The sequence below is a fragment of the Mauremys mutica genome, chromosome 2 (assembly GCF_020497125.1).
Source record: "Mauremys mutica isolate MM-2020 ecotype Southern chromosome 2, ASM2049712v1, whole genome shotgun sequence".
Lineage (NCBI taxonomy): Eukaryota > Metazoa > Chordata > Testudines > Geoemydidae > Mauremys > Mauremys mutica.
Window position 1 is genome coordinate 13,222,949 of NC_059073.1, and position 23,388 is coordinate 13,246,336.

The following is a 23,388-nucleotide window of genomic DNA, read 5'->3' on the forward strand; positions in this document are numbered from 1 at the left end:
AGAGAGTGCCTGCTAGCTATTTAGAGTTTAAAAAAAAACCACAATCCCCATTCCCTTGTTTAACAGCTAATCATAAATTCTTTTTAAAATTGTGATCAGAACTAATTCCATCTTGTAAAAATAGCTTTACTTAATATACATATCAAAACTGGCAAACATTTATTTTGCATTTTCAGAGGATGAATTACAAATTATATGTATTGACATTTCAACTTTACAATAAAAGAGCATATTTCAAAAGATTACACCAGGTATTCATGTCATTTAAGTAAATAAAGTTTTGTCCAGCTAGTCCCATAACTTCAGTGGTTCTCAAACTTTTGTACTAGTGACCCTTTTAACGCAGCAAGCCTTGGTGTGCGACCCCCCCCCCTTTATAAATTAAAAACACAACACCATTATAAATGCTGGAGGCAAAGTGGGGTTTGTGGTGGGGGCTGACAGCTCGCGACCTCCCATGTAATAACCTCATGACCCTGAGAGGTCCCAACCCCCAGTTTGAGAACTCCTGTGTTAAAATGCATCTTACAAGTTGGACAAGATGATTTCCCACTCATCAAGCACACAGTTGTGGCTCTCTTCACTTCTCAGCAAAGATTTAATAGTAGATGTTGCAGTGAGGTCTTGTTACTAAAACTTATTTTTACAAAAGTATATTATCATAATTGATGTCAGAATAACTGAACAAAATACATTTTGTGATTTATTACTACTTTCTTCATTTGTTTTGTAATTTAATAATTTGCAGTGTCTTCCAGTCACTTCTGCAAGTTGTATATTTAATACACTGATAAATATAAACTTCTTAAATTTCTTGTTAAAAGCTTTTCAATAAGCCACTGTCTGCATCAAGTAAAAAACATTATTCATAGAGACAACTAGTATTTTAATTCAGTCTGTTCTCTTCACTCCATACCTTTCAGGAACACACATCTTAATCTAGAGCTGTTATTTTACAGTCCACAAGATATCATCACTAACTCTAGTTATTATCACTGTCATTTTGGGGTCTAAATAGTTGGATTCTAATCTTTGTCGGAACAGCTACTATATCCTGAACCCAAACCATCTCTCTAAAAATATATATAAAGGTCTGATTATAACACAAACATTTTTGTATCTTTCTTCTCTAAGATTTTCTGATTGTTGTTTCCTCTTTAGTACATACTGTTTGTGCAACTCTCTCTGTCTGAAGTATCTTACTTTTCCAGTTGCATTTCTGTTTATGATTTCTTACATTTTAAAAAGTGACAAGTATAATAGCCTTATAGAATTAGGTATAGAAAATTTTAACTTCAGTTTTCCTGTAGCTTTTAAATCTCTAGTTTACCTGTCTGGTCTAGAGACTGAGAATCAGTTTAAGGAAGTACAAGCTATCGGATAAAGAACACAAATAATTTGGGGCTATTGAGCCCTCTCTTCACATTTCAATTACCTTCTCCAGGGTTGAGAGCAACAGGATGCTGTATCTATTTAAAAAAAAAAAAAAAGTGACTTCTTAAATGCAATCTCCTTTTACCATATATTTAACATAAATGGCTTGAGTGTTGGGTAGGCCTTACACAAAATATCCTATATTAGAATCTCATGGACTACCTCTACATCTGAGATGTAGGGAGCATTTCTTTCTGCTACCCAACCTTGACCGAAGTCTACCACCAAACATGTATTCAGTTTCTGAAGAGCCGTGCTCTGTGATGGTAGAGTCATTAACAAAATCTTTAAAAAAAAATGGGATGATCTTTTTAAAGGAAGTCAGAAGACATTAAAGTATAAGGGTCCTAATGGTAGTAATTGTGTGGTAAATACTCTACAAGCACTTATAAGTACACTGTGTTATGGTAGCTTGCTAACCCCCCCCCAAAAAAAGTGGGGGGATGACTAAAAATTAAGATAATCTAGGATTTGACTTTAAAATATTCCTTTTGGTTTGGTCTTAGAACTAATCATAACTTTTTCTGATTATATATTTTTTTAAAAAGGACATTTAATATAGGTACAGGATATGGTAAATATGTTGTAACCAAATGACAATTGTTGTGCTATGACTTAAAACAATGGTTGATTAATTTGAACAGCAATGTCTGTGCTAGATTTTAATAATTGTCCTGTAATTCTGCTTATGACTGATGATAGTTGTAAAATATATTGCAATAGCTTACTTTACGTTGGCTATATTTTTAAGGCTGAAAAAATCTTTTTTTTTCCTCCTCCTAGGGGCACAAGAAGTTCTCATTGACCCAGGTACTTTGTCTTTTTGCTTTTTTTTAAATTGTTTTGCCTCTGTGTGGATGATTACAGCTAAATTTTCAAAATTGGTTCAGACTTTGTGCCTCAGTTTTTGGTATCAGTTTGATAAAGTGTGGGCCTGATTTGACTCTTAATTTTGTGGGTGCTCAGCACTTCTGAAAATCAGGCCCATGATATATCAAATCACTTATCCAAAACTTGATAGACATTTAAAAAAAATTGAACCTGCAACTTTGTCATGATCATATGGATTTTGGAGAACATTGTCTAAACATCAGAATGGCTAGAAATCTGGCTTAACTTTCCATTTCCATTTACTTACAAGAACTCCTTGATTTTTTTTTTCCAGTTACAGCATTACTAAAAATGTGAGGTAGTAGTCTTAATGCCTTTTTCTAGAGCAGTAATGTTGACTTTACTATGTTCTAAATACAGTGTCTTCCCAGCATTCTTAGTCCTGTGGGTTTTTATTTCTGTTTCAATAATTACTTTGCTCAAACTCTGAAGCAGCATTCAGTTTACCACCAAAGGCTGTTGATGACAAAAGATGATTTACAAATTGTAACTTGTGTTTACTAGACAAAAGTTGTGTGATTTGGGATTCGTTTATTTAGTCCATTCGCAAGGTGTCTCTTGAGACATCTGAGTATCAGACAATAAAAACCAAATAGAATGCATTAAGATGTAAATACAGTATTCACCTGGACACTATCAAAACATCTGTCACTATGACAAACCCAAAAGCTGTGATGCAAGCCACCCAACCCATTTCAGTGAGGTCTTATCCCATTTAGTAACATGAATAGAAGAACAAAAAATGAACAGGTATAAGAGTGGGTATGCGGCAAATACGGTTCAGAACAGACCAGTTGAAGAAATGAGACTTGCAGCAGATCCTAAAGGCAGTTTGTTGCATAAGTACTAATGAAAAAATACTTATACCTTGGTGCTCTGTAGCACTTTGCAACAAAAGGGTTTACTTGCTTCTTTTAGATATATTTAATTATAATTTCATAATTTTCCTTGCCCCCAGTTAATGTAACATGAAACACCTTACCAATGTATTTCAGTTTTTCATATGCAAATGAGTTTTTTCTGGGAACAATTGTATTAAAATGAAAATATCCAAAATAAGCTGAAAAAGGGCTTTTTTATATAGAAATGACAGTAGGAATGTACCTTTGTTTTAAAATGAATACAGATTATAAAGGCTGTTACTTTCTTAAAAAAAACAACAAAAAACGATACAGTGAAACTGCCAAATGGGTCACCTTAAATTGAAATGACCATTTAAAATAGTTTGTCACTGTTTAAAGTTTTATATTTAAGTGAAGATCACACTTCTCTATTTTCATGACAGCTGTTCATGGCCCAGTTGCTTAGAATTAAATGAAAAATTGTCCACTAGTTTTCATATGAACAGTATTATATTTGTTCCTATATGTTGTTAGCGCTGCTTTGTAGATGTCTAAACAGTATTCATTTTTTGGTTTAGGGATTCTTCAATAGCTTTTATTATTAAATAAGCTTTCTCACAAAAGCAATTGATGTAAGAGTGTAAGACCCCCATTTTCTCCTCCAATTCTGCAGTGGGAGGGGAGCCTGTACCCATGGATTAAGCTTGGAGGCATAAAAGGGGAGAGTGCTACTTCTGCTTTTTTTCCCTCATGGCTTGTGGAAGCCAAGTTGTTTGCAGTAACTTAAGCTGTAGAACTTCTTATGGAGGATCTTACATGTCCAATTCAACCTCTGTTACTCTGTTTTGGGAAAGTGTAAATTTGACTGGAATGAAGGAAAGCAGTGTGTGATCTCTTTTGAGAGAAGAACATAAGAATGGCCATACTGGATCAGACCAAAGGTCCATCTAGCCCAGTATCCTGTCTTCTAGTGCTAGGTGCTTCAGAGGGAATGAACAGAACAAGAAATCATCAAGTGATCCATCCCCTGTCGCCAATTCCCAGTTTCTGGCAAACAGAGGCTAGGGACACCATCCCTGCCCATCCCGGCTAATAGCCTTTGATAGACCTGTCTTCCATGAATTACCTCGTTCTTTTTTGAACTGTTAGTCTTGGCCTTCGCAACATCCTCTGGCAGAGAGTTCCACAGGTTGACTGTGCGTTGTGTGAAGAAATACTTCCTTTTTTTTGGTTTTAAACCTGCTGCCTGTTAATTTCATTTGGTGACCCCTAGTTCATGTGTTATGAGGAGGAGTAAATAACACTTCCATATTTGCTTTCTCCACACCAGTCATAATTTTATAGACCTCTATCATATCCCCCATTAGTCATCTCTTTTCCAAGCTGAAAAGTCTCTTATTAATCTCTTTTCATATGGAAGCTGTTTCATACGCCTAATCATTTTGCCCTTTTCTGTACTTATCACTTAAACCCTAAAAAGGCAGGTAGAATCTCATTATGTCTTCTTGAAATGAATGACTTTGCCAGATGACTTAGATAACGTGGGTGCATTGCCTGGAACATAAGATATGCTGCAATGGGTCAGACCAATTGTTTAAGTCTCGTATCTTGTCACTGCTAGTGATCAATGCTTTATTTATGCTTTAGGGGAAAGCAAAAATGTGCTATAATGCATCTAAATAGTTATATGCGGTGTTTAACCTTGAAGAACAAGATTTTATTATTCTTTATATACATATATAAAAATAGACAGAGGCAAGATACAATTAATATTACTTAAAACTCTAGCCCTTTTAAAAATCCATGTACATAATTTTCGATTACAGGAAGAAAATGAGATTTTTCTTACAGTTCTGAGCATTTATTCCTTAATTTTGAAGTAGGACATATAATCCCATCAAGATTGCCTACTGTGTCTCAGATTTTTTTTGAAAGTGAGCTCCTGAATCTCCTTCAATTCATTAACTTGAAGAAATGTCAGAGATCCTAGAGACTGTCAGCCATTCTGTTATAAACACTATTGTATTCTGGTGATATTTTTGTGGTGGTTTAATCTTTATATTCCTAATCCTTTTCTGTTCTGATATCTCTGTTGGCTTTAAGGCTTTATTCTCTTCATAACTTCATTCATAACCATCTGTGGCTGCATCTAGTTAAAGGGCTTTTTTTTTAATTTCAGGTAATTTGGAATCTGTATTTCCCTATTTTCTTATCAAGGCAGTCTTTTATTCAGAACATTTCTCTCGTGGGCTCATCCTTTAATAGCACAAATTAAACCATTGAATGCAAATTGTAGAATCACAATTCTAACACAAGGAGAGATGAATCTGACTAAATAACAGAAGACTGAGCAGAGCTTTTTAAAAAAAAATGTTGTTTTTGTGCTCCCTATGTGGTTTCTTTTAAATTTTGTGTCAGTTCAGGCTAGCCTGACAGTGACTTGAAATCTACTGCTCACTTTTTTTCTCAGTTACTACCATAGAAGTCCAGAAAAAGACTGTTTTAGCTTTAATAGCTCTATTTTTACAATATTGATTTTCCCCAAGTATATAGAATCATAGAAATGTAGGAACCTTGATAGGTCATCTACTCCAGTCTCCTGGATTGATGCAGGACTAAGGCCTGGTCTACACTACGCATTTAAACCGATTTTAGGAGCTTTAAACTGATTTAACGCCGCACCCGTCCACACTAAGAGGCCCTTTATATTGATATAAAGGGCTCTTTAAACCGGTTTCTGTACTCCTCCCCAACGAGAGGAGTAGCACTAATATCGGTATTACCATATCGGATTAGGGTTAGTGTGGCCGCAAATCGACGGTATTAGCCTCCGGGCGGTATCCCACAGTGCACCACTGTGACCGCTCTGGACAGCAATCTGAACTCGGATGCACTGGCCAGGTAGACAGGAAAAGCCCCGCAAACTTTTGAATATCATTTCCTGTTTGCCCAGCGTGGAGCTCCGATCAGCACGGGTGGCAATGCAGTCAGCAGACAGTACAGTACAGAAGGACTGATAACCGTCATCTCATTGCCAATTTACAATGGCAGCAGACAGTACAGAACGACTGATAACCGTCTCTGCTATCAAGCAAATGAATGCTGCTGTGTAGCGCTGCTGTATCACCTCTGTCAGCGGCATCCAGTACACATACGATGATAGTGACAAAAGGCAAAACAGGCTCCATGGTTGCCATGCTATGGCGTCTGCCAGGGCAATCCAGGGAAAAAGGGTGCAAAATGATTGTCTGCCGTTGCTTTCCCAGAGGAAGGAATGACTGAGGACATTTACCCAGAACCACCCGCGACAATGATTTTTGCCCCATCAGGCACTGGGATCTCAACCCAGAATTCCAAGGGGCGGGGGAGACTGCGGGAGCTACGGAATAGCTACCCACAGTGCAACGCTCCAGAAATCGATGCTAGCATCCGACCATGGACGCACACCACCGAATTAATGTGCTTAGTGTGGCCGCGTGCACTCGACTTTATACAATCTGTTTTACTAAACCGGTTTATGTAAAATCGGAATAATCCTGTAGTGTAGACGTACCCTAAGTATTATCTTCTACCATCTCTGACAGATGTTTGTCTAACCTGTTCTTAAAAACCTCCAGTGACAGAGATTCCACAGGTAATTTGTTCCTCAGCTTAACTACCCTACAGTTAAGTTTTTGCTACTATCTAACCTAAATCTCCTTGGTGCAATTTAAGCCCATTACTTCTTGTCCTGTCCTTAGTGATTAAGGATAACCATTTATCGCCTTCCTCTTCATAACAGCCTTTTACATACTTGAAGGTTATCATCATGTCCTTCCTCAGTCTTCTTTTCCAGATTAAACAAACTCAATTTTTTCAATCTTTCCTCATCATGTTTCCTAGACCTTTAATCTATTTGTTGCTCTCCTCTGGACTTTCTCCAGTTTGTCCACATTTTTCCTCGAGTGTGGTGCCCAGAACTGGACACTGTATTCCAGTTGAGACCTTATCAGACTTCTTGTGTCTTGCTTACAACACTCCTGCTAATACATCCAAGGGTACGTCCAGACTACCCACCCTATCGGTGGGTGGGGATCGATATATCACGTCTCATCTAGATGCGATATATTGATCCCCGAACGCGCTCCCCATCGACTCCGGAACTCCACTGGAGCGAGCGGCGGTAGCGGAGTTGACGGGGGAGCCGCGGACATCGATCCTGCGCCGTGAGGACCCGAGGTAAATCGATCTAAGATACTTCGACTTCAGCCACGCTATTGACGTAGCTGAAGTTGCGTATCTTAGATCGACATCCCCCCCAGTGTAGACCAGCCCCAAGATTGTTTGCTTTTTTGCAACAGTACTGTATTATTGAATCATCATCTATATCAGGATAGGTCTCTTATGAAATATATCCCTTCAGTATAATTTTGCACAATATTCTGATATTTTATTGGTTGAATAAGTTGGAGTATAGGCCTGTGAATATCAATATCTTATCAAAACAAATCGTACTCTGAAAACTTGATGTACAATATTAACTAATTCATCAGTTCTCACATCTTTATTTAAGATTGTCCACTGGTTACTAATGGGGGATGCAAAGTAATCATTAGTCCTATCATTATTTGTAATGGATGGTTTTTATGTCGCTTCCATCTTTGGTCAAGTATGCAATAATATTCAGTGTGAAACATACATAGATCCAATATAGACTCTTAATGGTGAAGGAATTGTTACATGGAGGCCAGTAATTGATAAATGAAACACACATAGTGTGTAGAATGTGTAGCCATAAAATAATTATTTTACGTGGGAATGAACTACCATCATTGTATTAGATCTTCAGAATTCTGAACAATTTATTAAAAACTTAACACAATTTGTTTGTTCAGGATGGTTTCACATTGAGACTATGTACTGGATTTTGTGTGAGGTTCTGTTCCCCAATCTAGCTTAACATTTTCTTCTGGTTTTAGGCTGTTTTATGTAATATTTGACTTGAAAAATACTCGAATGTTTCATAGTAGGCCAGTAAATATCATTGCAACCAAAATTTAGTCCACTGCCAAATGTTAAGAGCACTTACGCCTGAATCGCTATTGATATATCGTACATACAATATAACCTTTGAATAATCATGCACATTTATATAAAGAAGTTATAATTCTGTTTTCTAAACTGACAGTTGTGAAAGCATCCTGTTAAATAGGACTTTACAGAAATTGTCATTTCAGCTTTTAGATTTTAAAAATAGTAAATCTGTATCGCTTCTTATCACTGACTTCTGTATAGAATGACATTTCTAATAAATGGACTTGGAGCTGTAAAACATTTATAGCTCTGGAGAGTTTTATATGTTCCTATCTGATAAATATAGTATCATATATACTAGTATGTTGCATGAAAAAAAAATGTTAAATACGTGCTAAATGGATTTGTACAATAAAATTCTGTTGTACTTAGATATAACTTCTAAAATAAAAACTTTGAAAATTGCTCAATATTCCAATTGTAATGATGATAGTTTCATTATTCAGGTCCATAGTTTACTCTAAATAATAGGAAGAGCTTCTTTGAATTCTTAGCAAGGACAATGGTTGTGTGTTGCGGGAGCCTCCAAAGGACCCAATCAGGATTTGAGCCCTATTGTGCTAGACTCTAAACCCATGGGCTATATGGTCCCGTTCCTTGAAGAGCTTGCAACTTAAAAAGACAAAACACAAATGGACAAGGATAAACATACAAACAAAGGAATTAAGGTGGTAATGGGCACATGTCTCATTGCTTAATCTCTTTCCCAAAATAAAAAATTTAAATAAAAGGATTGTGTCAAAGAAGGGAAAATTTAAGCAAAGGGGAATAACAGGGGTTAGTGATTAAACAGGCCTGGAGGGAGGTCAGAGAGTTGGAGGGCGCTTATTGTAATATGTACTTGGTTAGGGAGTCCTCAGGATATGAACTTGCTTCCTGTGTCCTTGGTATGATAGGCTCAGATTTGATGGCCTTTAGGATGTGCTGCAAGGCTTATTTGTTTTCCTATGGTTTTCTGAGGTTGGATATATGAAAGAGAAAAGTTCATTTTAAAGGATTTCGGAGTGTTTTGATAGTGATTCTGACTGGTAAAATTTATGAAATTTGTTATGTAAAATTGTTCACTAAATTTAAAAAAATATAAAATTTTAAATTAAAACATAAATCATACAAATGTAAAGCTTCTCAAAGTTAAATTGTATAATTTTGAATGGGCTATGGTTATTTAATTCTTGAAGTAAAACCCTTTTTTAAACGAAGTTTGAACATCGAGGTAGGTATAGGAGACCATAAATTCATATATTGAATGTTCTTTCATAACCAAATAGCTATATCTCCTGTTTGCCTTTTTTATGATTGAATTAATTTTTAGTTCATTTTAGTAAGGCATAATATTCTACAGTCATTTGTCACTCAGCCAGGACATGGCTTCTTTATTTATTCATTATGTACACTTCACTGAAACCTATTTTGTATTCTAGCTTATTAGATATGTTTAATTTTAACCAGAAGCTTCCTGCTCATTCCTTACTCTGTTCCACTGTAGGTGCCCTCACTTCAAATGGTATAAATGCAGATACCAGTGCTGAAATAGGACGTGCCAAAAACTGCCTTGGCCCTGAAGACATCATAGATAAATATAAAGAGGCCATTTCTTACTACAGCAAGGTAACCTTATGTGCATTATGAAAAATTTCCATACATGCATCAATTCCAGTGTACTGTCAATGCATTTTTAGTTGGTGTTAAAGATCACCTGCCTTATAAAGTACATATAAATGTTGGCATGTTCTTTTCATTTGTGTAAGGGTACAATAATGTTGTAAGAAACATGAGTAACTTCTAACAGTTCAGCACACAGAGGGCATACAGAGTCTGACAGGGGATCTGGCTATTTCAGAATTCTGCTTAAGCCTTCACACTACAAGGGACCAACCTCAAACTATGGTGTTCTGTTGAGTTGTACTGTGTACTGCACCACTTCTGCCTTTAGACTGTAAGGCCTGTAGATTAATTAGTATATATTTTTTAAAGTGCTTTGGTTAATGCTAGTTATTTTGGGAAAGTTCTCTGTTAATTGGTGGGCACAGTTATACTTTTGAATATTCATGCGTATGTCTATCATTGACATGTTACAGTGTAAGCTGACTAATATACTATATGTATGCTGGAGCAATCTTTGAGAGGTGTCTTGAGTTTATTGAAGGGTTTGCAACTAATGGTACCTTTCCTGGAATGAAATATTTAGAACATAGTCTCAGGAGCGTGTGAAGGAGGAGGCGGGGGGACCTGAAGAAATAGTAAAAGCAAATATTATTTTGGCTGATCCTTAAATGGAGACTAAAAGGAACTTTTAAAGCCATCAGCCATCCTCAGAGCATATGGTGTTAAGGTAGCTGTAAACTTCTGTTTAGAATGAAAAACCTTTTGTATTATAAATTCCCTTTTGCATCAGCGTAACTGGATATCCTTATCTGTACAACGGATACATTTCATGGTATTACATAACAGTGCCTAGCTGTATTTTAACATTTTGTTCAGTTCTGTCATCCCCTTCTTTAAGCTTCAAAACATTTGTTTTGCATTGTTCTAAAACCGAGTTTTTAAAAATATGGGTTTTAATGTCATGTTTGCAATGAAAGAAGAATCTCCAAACAAAGAAAACTGTTATATACAGGTAGTAAAAATTACACTGAGGATGAAGATGACTGTAGCAGTTCTTTAAGGATGAATTGTTGTTCATTAGTGTGCATCATAAGTTGCTAATCAAACAGTGTAATCATTAGTGTTCATTAGAGGTTTTTGGTGAAGTGAAAAGAATGAAATGTGTGAGTTGCATGCACAGAAACATTTTTCAAGCCTGACAAAGAGAGGCATGCTTGTATATTAAGGCACTTTGGTTATTTTTGTTTCCTCTTTTCAAGTATAAAAATGCTGGTGTGATTGAGTTGGAAGCCTGTGTGAAGGCAGTGAGAGTCCTAGCAATACAGAAAAGAAGCATGGAAGCTTCTGAGTTTCTTCAGAACGCAGTTTATATCAACCTTCGTCAGGTGAGTGTATAAACTGTTGGTTTTTTTTTAAAACTCAGAATGAAAAAATCATTAAGGGGTGAAAAATCCTTGAATGTAGGAACCTTGTTTTGCTATTCTGTCTTGAAACTAATGCTTTACACCTCTTTAGCACCTTATATCCCATGATCTCAAAGCATGTTAGAAACACTAACAACTCCATCTAAATGTAGAGGCTTGGTGTATGAGATTGAAATTGGTGATACTCTTGAAGTGAAGAATAAAAGTGTCTTAGGGATGCCCAGCTGTCAAAGGTCTTATTGGAAAGCTATGCTAGAGAAAATTGGCCACACTATCACTATTATTCCTCAGCTGCGTCGGTTATGTGAGATATGAACATTATATGTACAATATGGTATATTTTGTTTAAAAAAATTCAAACCACTGAAAACCAGACTCAAAGCCCAGCATAAAAATATATCACATTACATGAATAAGTCTTTCATATGGTGAGGGTCTTATGGTGAGCCTCAACTGGACATTTGTCAACTCAGACAATGTGATCTTTGAAAGAGAAATTATTCTATGAATATGTCCTGGAACTTGTGGAATGATTCACACTTGGCACTTCCAGCCTGCAGTTATGTGTAGAAAACACGTCCTTAACAGGTTGGTACAATGGCAATGATCACTTCATTCAGCTGTCACTTGCAGAAGGGATGTATAGATCTTCCCTGCAGGACGTCTGACTAGGTGAATCTCTATTACTGTACTAGTGGAGGGAATAGGTTTAGAGATCAAAGCACTGAGTCATTTTTGCTTGTCAAGTGGGCAGAGGCCAATTTGTTGTCTGAATGCTCCACATTCTGAGTCCTCTGAATTACCAAACAAGTGGCTGAATGGAAAAATTTCTTCTGGAGAATGATTCCCAGATTATATGCTCTGAAGACAAAGGACTGTCTTCCTCTGTGTTTAGTATCAGAGGGGTAGTCTGGATCTGTAAAAGCAGCAAAGAATCCTGTGGCACCTTATAGACTAACAGACGTTTTGGAGCATGAGCTTTCGTGGGTGAATACCCACTTCGTCAGATTTTGTGTTTAGAAAATGTATAACAAAGATGTAAAAGTATGTGCTGGAGTAAAGATTTCTATTGGTGCAGAGCTCTTTAATCTAGGAAGGGAAGCATAAAAAGATCCAGTGACTAAAAGTTGAAACTAGAAATTTAGGTTAAAATAAGGCAATTTTTTTAAACAATGAGGATAATTAACCATTAGAACAATTTACCATGGCAAGTGGTGCAATCTCCATCACTTGAAGTCTTTTAAAATTAGGATGGATGTCTTACTAAAAGATATGCTCTAGTTCAACAAGAAGTTGTGGCATAAATCAGTACGTGAAATTCTTTGGCTTGTGTTATGTAGGAGGTTAGACTGCAGTTTTTTCTGGCCTTAAAATATATGAAAAATAGATTAAATTAAATTATTAGATACTAGTGTAATTATTACTAAAGACAGATGTGTTAAATTGGATGAGTGGGGCAGTGTGGCTGTAGATTTTTGTCTGAAATGACAATGCCAAGCTCTACCAGCTCTCTTCTGCAGGTATTTGGAGCAATACACCTTGGCTCTGGATGGATTTTCCATAGGCTTGAATCTTCTGTCATTGTATTGTTCTCCTCACTTTTGCTTTAACACTCTTCAGATTAGAAATAAGAGGCCTACCATTTCCTTTATATGTTGCACAGATGGCTAGATGCATTATAATTCTTTTGTCTTCCTCTGATATCAGTTACAATGAACAAGAGACACTGACAGATGTATCTAAATATTGTTTTGAAAATTCATTTATAGCACCTATGTTCTTGTCTAATAAATACTTAAGTATCACACATGTTATGACTGGAATCTTCCTTTGAGGTTGTGGAAAAAGAACTAAGTTGATATGAAAATTGTTATAAGATTCTGTCTTAGGATAAATATTAAGCATAATTGTATGATGGGGTATGTTACGGGACGAAGACCTCAAAGAACACCTGCCACTGGGTACATGGAGACATAGAGGCTTGGACTTCTGGACAAAAGCTCTACCCAGACTGCTTGTTTGGAACTTTGGGGGGTTTGAATTTAAAGCATTGGCACTTGGCTCTTGGGGAGAGGGAGAGATGGTTTGTCGGTTGGCTCCTCTGAGAAGCACTGCTGAATCTAAACTTAGACTGCCCCAATTAGGTAGATGTTTTTCATTGAACTCCTATACTTTTGGCCTTTAGATAGTCTCAATCCTGGAGCAAGAGTTACTTAAACACTAGTTTTTTCCTTTGTATATTAATGACTTTTTTGAGTGAAGTTGCGTTCACACCTTTGAAGTTATCAAACATACTTTTTTTATGATAGTTGTCAGTGATTTAAAGTCTTGTATTATGGGTTGTTTGCCCAAGCTATATATTGTACACTAGCTGTCAGCAGTGATACACTACAAGAACTTTAAAAAGCAACAAAGAGTCCTGTGGCACCTTATAGACTAACATACGTATTGGAGCATAAGCTTTCATGGGTGAATATTCACTTCGTCAGAACTTATTGCTTGTTACTAGGATATTACAGAACTGAAATATTCTCTGACAGCCTCTGACTTTTCCTAAACAAGACACTTTTTCTCTATTTAACTTCAGTGTATGCTTTACAGTTAAACAAGAGAGAAATAGTGAGCTTAAATTGGATATCACGCAGCTGCTGCACTTCGGTATAAACTAGAGAGAACTTTTATGTTTTGATCAAGTTTGTTCTTTCATACTATTTGATGCCTATCAAGATTAAGCTTTTCACTGTCCGTTTCCAGACTCCAGTGGGCTATATGCTTTTGTCCAGAAGCATGAGGATTAATATTTACATTGTACTTAGAAATTTGTAAAATCAAAGAAGGGTTAAGCTGGGACGACTATTGTCCTTTTTTCTGAATTCGTTAGTCTATTGAAAAAGGCTTGGAAATTTACAAGATGGTAAAATCTATAAGAAATGTGCATTCTTGACACTAGAGTTCCACATGCATGAATATAATTAGGGCTTCAGCTTTTTTTTGGTTTATCAGTTTCATTTTTTGAAGTTTTATTTTTTTAGCTATTTTTGAGTTTTATGTAGATGTCTAAATATTGGTGGCTTTCTAGACATTCTCTTTGTCCTGTGAGTAATTTATATAATATACATTACAGTAGTATATATTGTAGTGAGTAATCTCTTTGTAATGTTCCTTAGTGTGCTTTAATATAATACTGATTTATCCGCATCTACACTAGATGCGATAAATCGATCCCTGATAGATCGATCCAGCGGGTAGCGTAGACGTACCCTAAGAAACATCATCCCACTGGAGGCTTTGTCTTTCAGATGAAACTTAAAACAAACATCCTGTTACTTGTGGGCATTATTCCTGACATGCCAGTTTGATGGCTGCTGTTAACTGTATGGTTTATTCACTTCAGGGCTATCTTTTGCATTTGTTCCCAAAGCTAGGAGCATCAATCTTGATTTTCTAGCCAAATTCTAATTTAGGCAATTACATTCTCTCAAGCTAAAATTCCCCTTTTATTTCAACCAGATCAGGGTATTTTTCATTGTCATTAACTTCTTAGGGTTCCTTTGAAATGACAAAATGCTACATAAAAATTTCACTTATCCATAGTCTATTGAATTCTGAAGTGCAACTTACAATGTCATCTTTTTAATATGATGATGTGCTTTTTCATCCATATGTCCCAAAGCTTTACAGAGGAGATGAGTATCATCATCTCCATTTTACAGATGGGGAAACTGAGGCACAGAGGGACAAATGACTTGCAGAGCCAGGAATAAAACCCACATCTCCTGAGTCCCAGTCGAGTGATCTAAACCCTAGGTCATATAAAGTGCAGATAATATAAAACAGGCTAGAAAATGCAGGTCCTAGTGTAAAGGCTTGGTAAAAAATTCAGGACACAGGCATTAGAGCAGATATAGAAACCTGCTAATGGGGCCAGGACCAGAGATTATTTGCTTGTTTGCTTATAATATGCAAGATCATTGGGGTCTATAATGCTGGCTCCTTCATTGTCTTTGATATGTTTTCTATGTATTTTTCAGTTGTTACATTTTTAACATTTTAGCATAGTAAAAAGTACTTCACTCTCTTTTCTCTTCTTTTTTACATTTCAGCTTTCTGAAGAAGAAAAAATCCAGCGTTACAGCATTCTCTCTGAATTGTATGAACGTATTGGATTTCACCGAAAGTCTGCGTTCTTCAAGCGTGTAGCAGCAATGCAATGTGTGGCACCTAGCATATCAGAGCCCGGTTGGCGGGCATGCTACAAACTGCTTTTGGAGACGCTTCCTGGATACAGTCTGTCTTTGGATCCGAAGGACTTCAGCAAAGGTAAGTTTCTGAGGCTCAGACTGCTGGTTTCTGCATTAGTGTAACTAAATTGCATCAAAAACAACTCCATCCACTTCAGTCTGATGCCAGCAATTCTAGAAAGAAGCATCTTTGTCTTTGCTAATACTGCTTCTGTTTGTTCAATAAATATGAAATTCTGATCATATCTAGGAATGTCAGTAGCCCATCAAACTGTACTCAAATAAAATGTATTAGAAATGAGGAATTAGCAGAAGAAATCTTGGAGTCATTTTGCAATATTATTTGCAAACTCATGGATGACAGGAGAAGTCCTGAAAGACTGGAGAAGGGCTAATGTAATCTTTAAAAAGAGGAAAAAGGAGGAACCAGGGAACTATAGACCAGTCAGCCTGTCCTCGATACCTGGGAAGCTACTAGAGCAATGTATAAAACGTTCAGTTTGCAAATACCTGGAGGATGAAGGAGGGATCACTAGCAATCAGCATGGCTTTACTGAGAACAAATGCCAAACCAGGTTGATTTCCTTCTTTTAACAAGGTAACTGGTTCGATGTATGGGTGAATGCAGTGGACATGCTAAAAACCTGGTATATTATTAAGACTTTCGACAGTCCCACATGACATTCTCATAAGTAAGTTGGAGAAATGCTGGCCTGGTAGAACTACCATAAGTGGATACATAAACAACCATAAACAAAGAATAGCTATTAATGGAATGATGTTAGATGGGAAGGAGATATCCAGTGGAGTTCCTTTATTAATGACCTGGATGTAGGAATAGAGAGCATTCTGATCAAATTTGTAGGTGACACAAAGCTAGGGAGGGTTTCAAACACTGTGCAGGATAAAGCTAAAATTCAAAGTGATCTTGATAAATTGGAGCACTTGGCTATGTACAAGAAAATGAAATTCAAAAAAGACAAATGTAAGCTGCTATGCTTTGGGAAGAAAAACCAAATGCACCAATACAGAATGGGGGAAAACTGGCTTGGCAAATAGCACCGCTGAGAAGGATCTGTGAGCGATGGTGGATCACAACCTCAACATGAGTCAACAATGAGATACTGTTGCAAAAAATAGCAAATGCAGTTTTGGGTTGCATTAACAGAAGCATAGCATGCAAGTCATGGGAGAAGATAGTACCACTCTACTTGGTGCTGGTTAGGCCTCAGCCCCGGTACTGTGTCCAGTTTTGGTCACTGATGTATAGAAAGGATGCAGAGAAACTGGAAAGGGTCCAGAGGCGAGTGACAAGGATGATCAAAGTATGGAATGCAAGCCATATGAGCAAAGGCTGAAGAACTGGGTATGTTTAGTTTGGAAAAGAAGAGATTAAGTGGGACATGATAGTGGTCTTCAAATACTTGAAAGGCTGCCATAAAAAAGATAGAGAAAAATTGTTCTGTCTTGCCACAGAGGGCAGAACAAGAAGCAATGGGTTCAAACTACAGCATGGCAGATTTAGATTAAATTGTCCATTCTCTAGGTTGTCCTTATTTCCCTTTTTATAGATTGACACTATATTTGCCCTTTTCCAGTCTTCTGGAATCTATCCCATCTTCCATGACTTTTCAAAGATAATTGTTAATGGCTCAGATATCTCCTCAGTCAGCTCCTTGAGAATGGAATGTGGATTTTATGATTTTATGCTACTGATGAGGCTCATGTACTGGATGTGACTGCTTGTTACACCAATTTTCAGTTTCATCATCTCGTATACTGAGTTTATAGCTGCCATAGAAATAAAAACATTGTTTCCAAGCGCAGTCATTATTACGCAGCTATAATTTTATAGTTTATCTTAAAAATATTTTTTACCTGTGTAAGTTTTACATTAGCCTGTTCATCATAGATCGTTTGGTTGTTTCAGATAAGTTGTTTTTGAAGGAGTTAAACATTGTTTATTGAATGTTACTTAAGCTGTTTATAAGCTGAATGACATGACATGATTATTAAATTTGCCTTTATTATACTTTTTGTAAACCTTTTTATGTAACTTTTTCCCTATAAGGAAAATCCAACCAGCCAATTGATTGGCTGTGTCTTTTAATAAATGCTTGATAATATGGGGGAATTTTCTTTCTTGTACAGTAGCACGTTTGTGTGGTACTTACTGTACAATGTAGCAAGAAGAGTTATTTATTCAAGTGTTCTCTGCATATTCCTACCTATAGGGTGCAACCTTAATAGCAGTGCCCATTGATGCGCAAGTGCGCCTCCTTCTGCCCTCCCCTCCCAGTTTCTAAACATTCTCGGAGGCTTTAAAAGGGGTGTGGTACTCCAGCTGCCTCAGTTACTTATCAATTGTTCATGGTAAGAACAGCCCGACTCGATCAGACCAATGGTCCATTTAGCACAGTATCCTATCTTTTGACAGTGGCCAATGCCAGATGATTCGGAGGGAATGAACAGAACAGGCAACCATCAAGCGATCCATTCCCCTGTTGTCCACTGCCAGCTTCAGGTTAGGAATGCTCAGAGCATGGTGTTGCATCCCTGCCCATCCTGGCCAATGGCTGTTGATAAGTTAATGGAGGATAGGTGCATCAAGTTCATTTTTGAACCCTGTTACAGTTTTGGCCTTCACAACAGCCACTCTCAAAGAGATCCAGAGACTGACTGACTGCATTGGGTGAAGTCATAGAATCATAGAATATTAGGGTTGGAAGAGACCTCAGGAGGTCATCTAGTTCAATCACCTGCTCAAAATAGGACCAACACCAACTAAATCATCCCAGCCAGTACTTCCTCTTGTTTGTTTTAAAAGTACAGTCCAGGAAATTTCATTGGGTGATCCCTAGTACTTGTGTTATGTGAAGGAGTAAATAACATTTCCTCGTTCATTTTCTCCACACCAGTCAAAATTTTATAGACCTCTATCATATTCCCTTGGTCTAGGTCCTTCTGTTCAGTGCTTTTTAGCTAGTTTTGGTATAAGCTTTTAGTATAGTTAGTGACTACATTAATTCTTAGGTAGTGTTAGTCTTTTTAATAATTATATAGTTAGATCTGGCTCTTTAATTCTGAGATGGCAGATCCAATGATCAATAAGCCACGATTTAGGAGCTGTGCCTCCTGTCTATAGGTCTGCCTGGTTTCTGATGAGGATGTTAGTTGCTCTGTATTTACTTTGAGGACAAGAAAGGAGAGAGAGAGAGAACAAACTTCAGGCTCTATTATTTCTGGAGGCATTTAGCAGTCCCCTCCCACTCTAAAGTCTAAGGTTGCAAGGAAGGATTTCAGACTATTGAATCCTAAAATCAGATATTTCTTGTTGGTGATGACCTCTATAAGTGGAGCCAATCCACGGGTGAGACGTTCTTTGAATCTATGCACTCCCAGGCCGGCAGAAGAACCAGGGAACAAAAAGGACTATTACAGGAGCCAAGACCAAGAGACATTCTGGGGACTTTTTGCATCTGATATCAAAGATGTTATCCGCCCTCCTCTTTTCTCAAAGATATAATTACCTTCAATATCAAAACCCCCTTCAGGGTCATCAACAACAGAGAAGGGTAACCTTTATACCCTGTAGCAGAGATAAACAAACCTCAGCACTGTCATTTTCTGGACCACACACGTTACCTCATATTTGGCATGAGGTCCCAGAATTGTATGCCAGTTCCTGTTTTGCCTTTCCCAACTCCATTTGGAGATAGCCTATACCGTACTATTTTTACAGCTAGCAAGCTATAACCATGGATTGGTGAGCTTAAGAGATAATATACAGCAGATGTGCCATACAGTTTAAAACCCTTCCTACTTCCAATCCCCTCTTCCTTTTCTTTTCTGGGATCTGTCTTTTATGAAACCTTGCTGAAATCCGAGGTGGTCTTCCTTCTACAAGCAGGTATAAGGAAGTACCAAATGGTTACAGAAGAAAATGGTTTTACTCAAGGTACTATCTAATTCAGAAAAAGGTTGGAGATCTTCAACCCATATTGGAACTCAGGAAACTAAATTGAAACTTTTTCTTATGAATGAGTTTCACATGTTCTCTGTCTCTGATAATCCCCTCCCTTTCCACATAGGACTGGTTTGCAGCTCTCAATTTAAAGGGCATTTCTATTTCCACATCTCCATCAGACCATTCCACTGGGAATATGTACGCCTGCCCCAAAAAGGAAGTATTGCAGCCAGCCTTCCAAATATAGACTGGCAATTCAACAGTTTATCACAAGTGGTCTGCAGGTGACCTTCGTAAGAAGAGTACAGAAGTCTCGTTTCGCTGCACCTCCCACATCTACATCAAGAAGATATTTTTTACAGGAGTTTGAGAGCTACAGGGTTAGTGTGGCCACAATTAGACAGTATTGGCCTCCGGGCGGTATCCCACTGTGCACCATTGTGACCGCTCTGGAAAGCGATCTGAACTCGGATGCACTGGCCAGGTAGACAGGAAAAGCCCCGGGAACTTTTGAATTTCATTTCCTGCTTGCCCAGCGTGGAGCGCTGATCAGCACGGGTGGCCATGCAGTCCCAAATCCAAAAAGAGCTCCAGCATGGACCGTATGGGAGATACTGGATCTGATCGCTGTATGGGGAGACAAATCTGTTCTATCAGAGCTCCGTTCCAGAAGACGAAATGCCAAAGCATTTGAAAAAATCTCCAGGCTACGATAGACAGAGGCCACGGCAGGGACTCAACACAGTGCTGTGTGACAAGCGTAACGGAAAACCAAAGAATCAAATGGACACTCAGGGAGGGAGGGGGGACTGAGGACTCGAGGTATCCCACAGTTCCTGCAGTCTCCGAAAAGCATTTGCATTCTTGGCTGAGCTCTCAATGCCTGAAGGGTCAAAAGCATTGTCGCCAGTAGTTCAGGGAATATGTCGTCAATTTACCCCTCCTTCCCCCTCCAAAGAAAAGGGGGAAAAATCGTTTCTCGCCTCTTTTCAATGTCACCGTATGTCTACTGGATGCTGCTGGTAGACGGGGTGCTGCAGCGCTAAACAGCAGCATCCTCTCCCCTCCCCTCCTCGGTGGCAGATGGTATGGTACAATATGACTGATAGCCGTCCTCGTCGTCATCCTGTGAGTGCTCCTGGCTGGCCTCGGTGAGGTCGGCTGGGGGCGCCTGGGCAAAAATGGGAATGACTCCTGGTCATTCCCTTCTTTAAGCTTTGTGTCCTGGAGATTCAGTCCTGGCAGGTGGTGCAATAGGGCTGGTAACCGTCCTCCTCATAGCAGCTGGAGGCTGAGCTCCTCTTTTTCCCCCCACTCCCCTTTCATGTCTAATGGAGATTCTGGACTATCATAGCAGTGGGAGGCTCTGCTCCTTTTCCCCCCCCCACCTTTTAATTAGTAATGGAGATGTCCTGCCTGGAATATCATAGCAGCTGGAGGAGCATTTTATCTCACTAAAAAGTCAGTGTTTCTTATTCCTGCATTCTTTATTACTTCATCACACAAATGGGGGGATAACTGCCACGGTTGCCCAGGAGGGCTGTGGGAGGAGGGAAGCAACAGGTGGGGTTGTTGCAGAGGCACCCCCTAGAATGGCATGCAGCTCTTCGTTTCTGCGGGATATCTGGGGCTCTGACCCAGAGCGGCTGTGCTCTCTGGTTCTCTAGTAGACTTGCCCCATATTCTAGACAGGAGTGACTATTTTTAGACAAAACATAAAGAAGGGAATGACCTGGGAAGTCATTCCCATTTTTGTCCATGCGCCCCCGGCCGACCTCAGTGAGGCCAGCCAGGAGCACCCATGACAGCAGCAGACGGTACAATATGACTGGTAACTGTCATCGCCAATTTCCAAAGCAGCAGACGGTGCAATAGGGTTGGTAACAGTCTCTGCTACCTTGCAAAGGCAAATGAATGCTGCTGTGTAGCACTGCAGTACCGCGTCTGTCAGCAGCATCCAGTACACAAACGGTGACAGTGAAAAAAGGCTAAACGGGCTCCATGGTTACCATGCTATGGCGTCTGCCAGGGCAATCCAGAGAAAAAGGGCGCGAAATGATTGTCTGCCGTTGCTTTCACGGAGGAAGGATTGAGTGACGACATTTACCCAGAATCACCCGCGACACTGTTTTTGCTCCATCATGCATTGTGATCTCAACCCAGAATTCCAAGGGGCGGGGGAGACTGCGGGAACTATGGGATAGCTACCCACAGTTCAATGCTCCGGAAATGGATGCTAGCCTCAGTACATGGATGCACACCACCGAATTAATGTGCTTAGTGTGGCTGCGTGCACTCGACTTTATACAATCTGTTTTAAAAAACCGGTTTCTGTAAAATCGGAATAATTCTGTAGTGTAGACATACCCCCAGGGTGATGTTCTCCTTCTCTCCTGGAGAGAGCAGCTGAGCTGTGCCTTTCCTTCCTTACTGCTACTATTTCAGGTCTTTTGGAAAATTTGTCAGGACAAAGCATGTCATTCTTATTGCCCTCAGTTGGCCCAGACAGTTTTGGTTCCTGAATCTCCTACAAATATCAACTTATTCTTCAATAAGCATCCAGTCCTTTCCTGATTTCTTGAGAAGGGCAGGATCAACCATCCAAACCCCAAAGTGCTTCATCTCATGTTTTGGTTTTTGGATGGGCATCAACACTGGAACATTCCTGCTCTAAAGCTGTACAAACCATCTTTAATAGCAGAAAAATAATGCTATTTAGCCAAGTGGAAGCATTTTTCCATTTGTGCACAGCAGAAACACATCTTCGGAGTCAGTCCAAAATAAAGGGAAAATCTGCTGTCTTCTTTCTCTCAGAATGTTTGGGCTTTCTCTCAGTTCTATATAAGTCCACCTGGCACCAATCATGTGCTGTCCACTATCAGATGGTTATTCAATTTTCCTTCTGCATTGACAGATATTTGAAGGGCCACATCAGAACCTTCCCACTAGTAAGGAAACCTACTCCTCACTGGGACTTAAAACTTGTACTTTCATCACTCATTAAGCCTCCCTTTTGAACTATTGCTATATATTCCATGTCTCATTTTTCACTTAAAGTTGCATTTCTTGTGGGCCATCACCTCAGCGAGGAGGGTAGGTGTTCTGGTACCCCGATGACAGATCTGGAATACTCCATATTCCGTAAGGACAACGTCTCTTTATGAGTACATGTGAACTTTACCCCAAAAGTAGTTTTGGAGTTTCATTAAACCAGCTAATCCACTTGTGGTGTGTTTATTTTTTTTCCCCAAAAAACTTCATACATCTAGGAAGAGGGGAGATTACATTCCCGCCTTCTACCTGCAAAGGACAAAACCAACCAGAAAACTAGCAAATTTGTTTGCTATAGCAGAATGAGTGTGAGGTCAAGCTATGTCCTCTATGGGGATCTCTTTAAATGGACCTCAGGTGTATCCTGCTCCGCTACCAGTTGTTGCATCTTTCTTTCCTTCATTGGGTGAGGGCTCATTTTACAAGAGCACAAGCAACTTCAGTGGAAGTACTTTTACTTGACATTTGCCAGGCAAGTACATGAAGTTCCATCCACTTGTTTGTGAGATGGTATGCTCAAGTGCAGCATTCCTCTGCTGACAACTTTTGGTACCGTGATCCTCCAAATGATTCTGCTGTCTGCATCCTTGCACCTTCCTTCTACTTGAGTACTGCTCATCATTCACCCATAGTGGAATACATATAGGGACCAGCACTTGCAGAAGAAGAGGAAGTTACTTACCTTTTTGTAACTGGAGAGTCTTTGAGGTATGTGGTCACTATCTGTATTCCACTATCCATCCTCCTTCCCCTCTGCTTTGAATCTTTATTAGATTTGTGGTAGAGAAGGAACAGGAGAGGCGGTTCGTTTGCTCTGCCCTTTATGCCCTCAGTTGGAAACGCAAGGAGGGCAAAGGCGC

The 23,388-nt window shown here is 38.7% G+C and overlaps 1 protein-coding gene across 6 annotated transcripts in view; it reads left to right on the plus strand.

Annotated features, from left to right (window-relative positions):
• The window catches only part of TRAPPC9 (trafficking protein particle complex subunit 9), an 819,600-nt gene that overhangs the window by 28,623 nt on the left and 767,589 nt on the right, over window positions 1-23,388 (plus strand). For all 6 annotated transcript variants that reach the window (XM_045006039.1, XM_045006043.1, XM_045006044.1 and 3 more), the window contains exons 5-8: window positions 2,218-2,244; window positions 9,727-9,848; window positions 11,105-11,230; window positions 15,373-15,589. In XM_045006039.1, coding sequence (XP_044861974.1) covers window positions 2,218-2,244; window positions 9,727-9,848; window positions 11,105-11,230; window positions 15,373-15,589 — 492 coding nt within the window. The remainder of the gene's footprint in view (window positions 1-2,217; window positions 2,245-9,726; window positions 9,849-11,104; window positions 11,231-15,372; window positions 15,590-23,388) is intronic.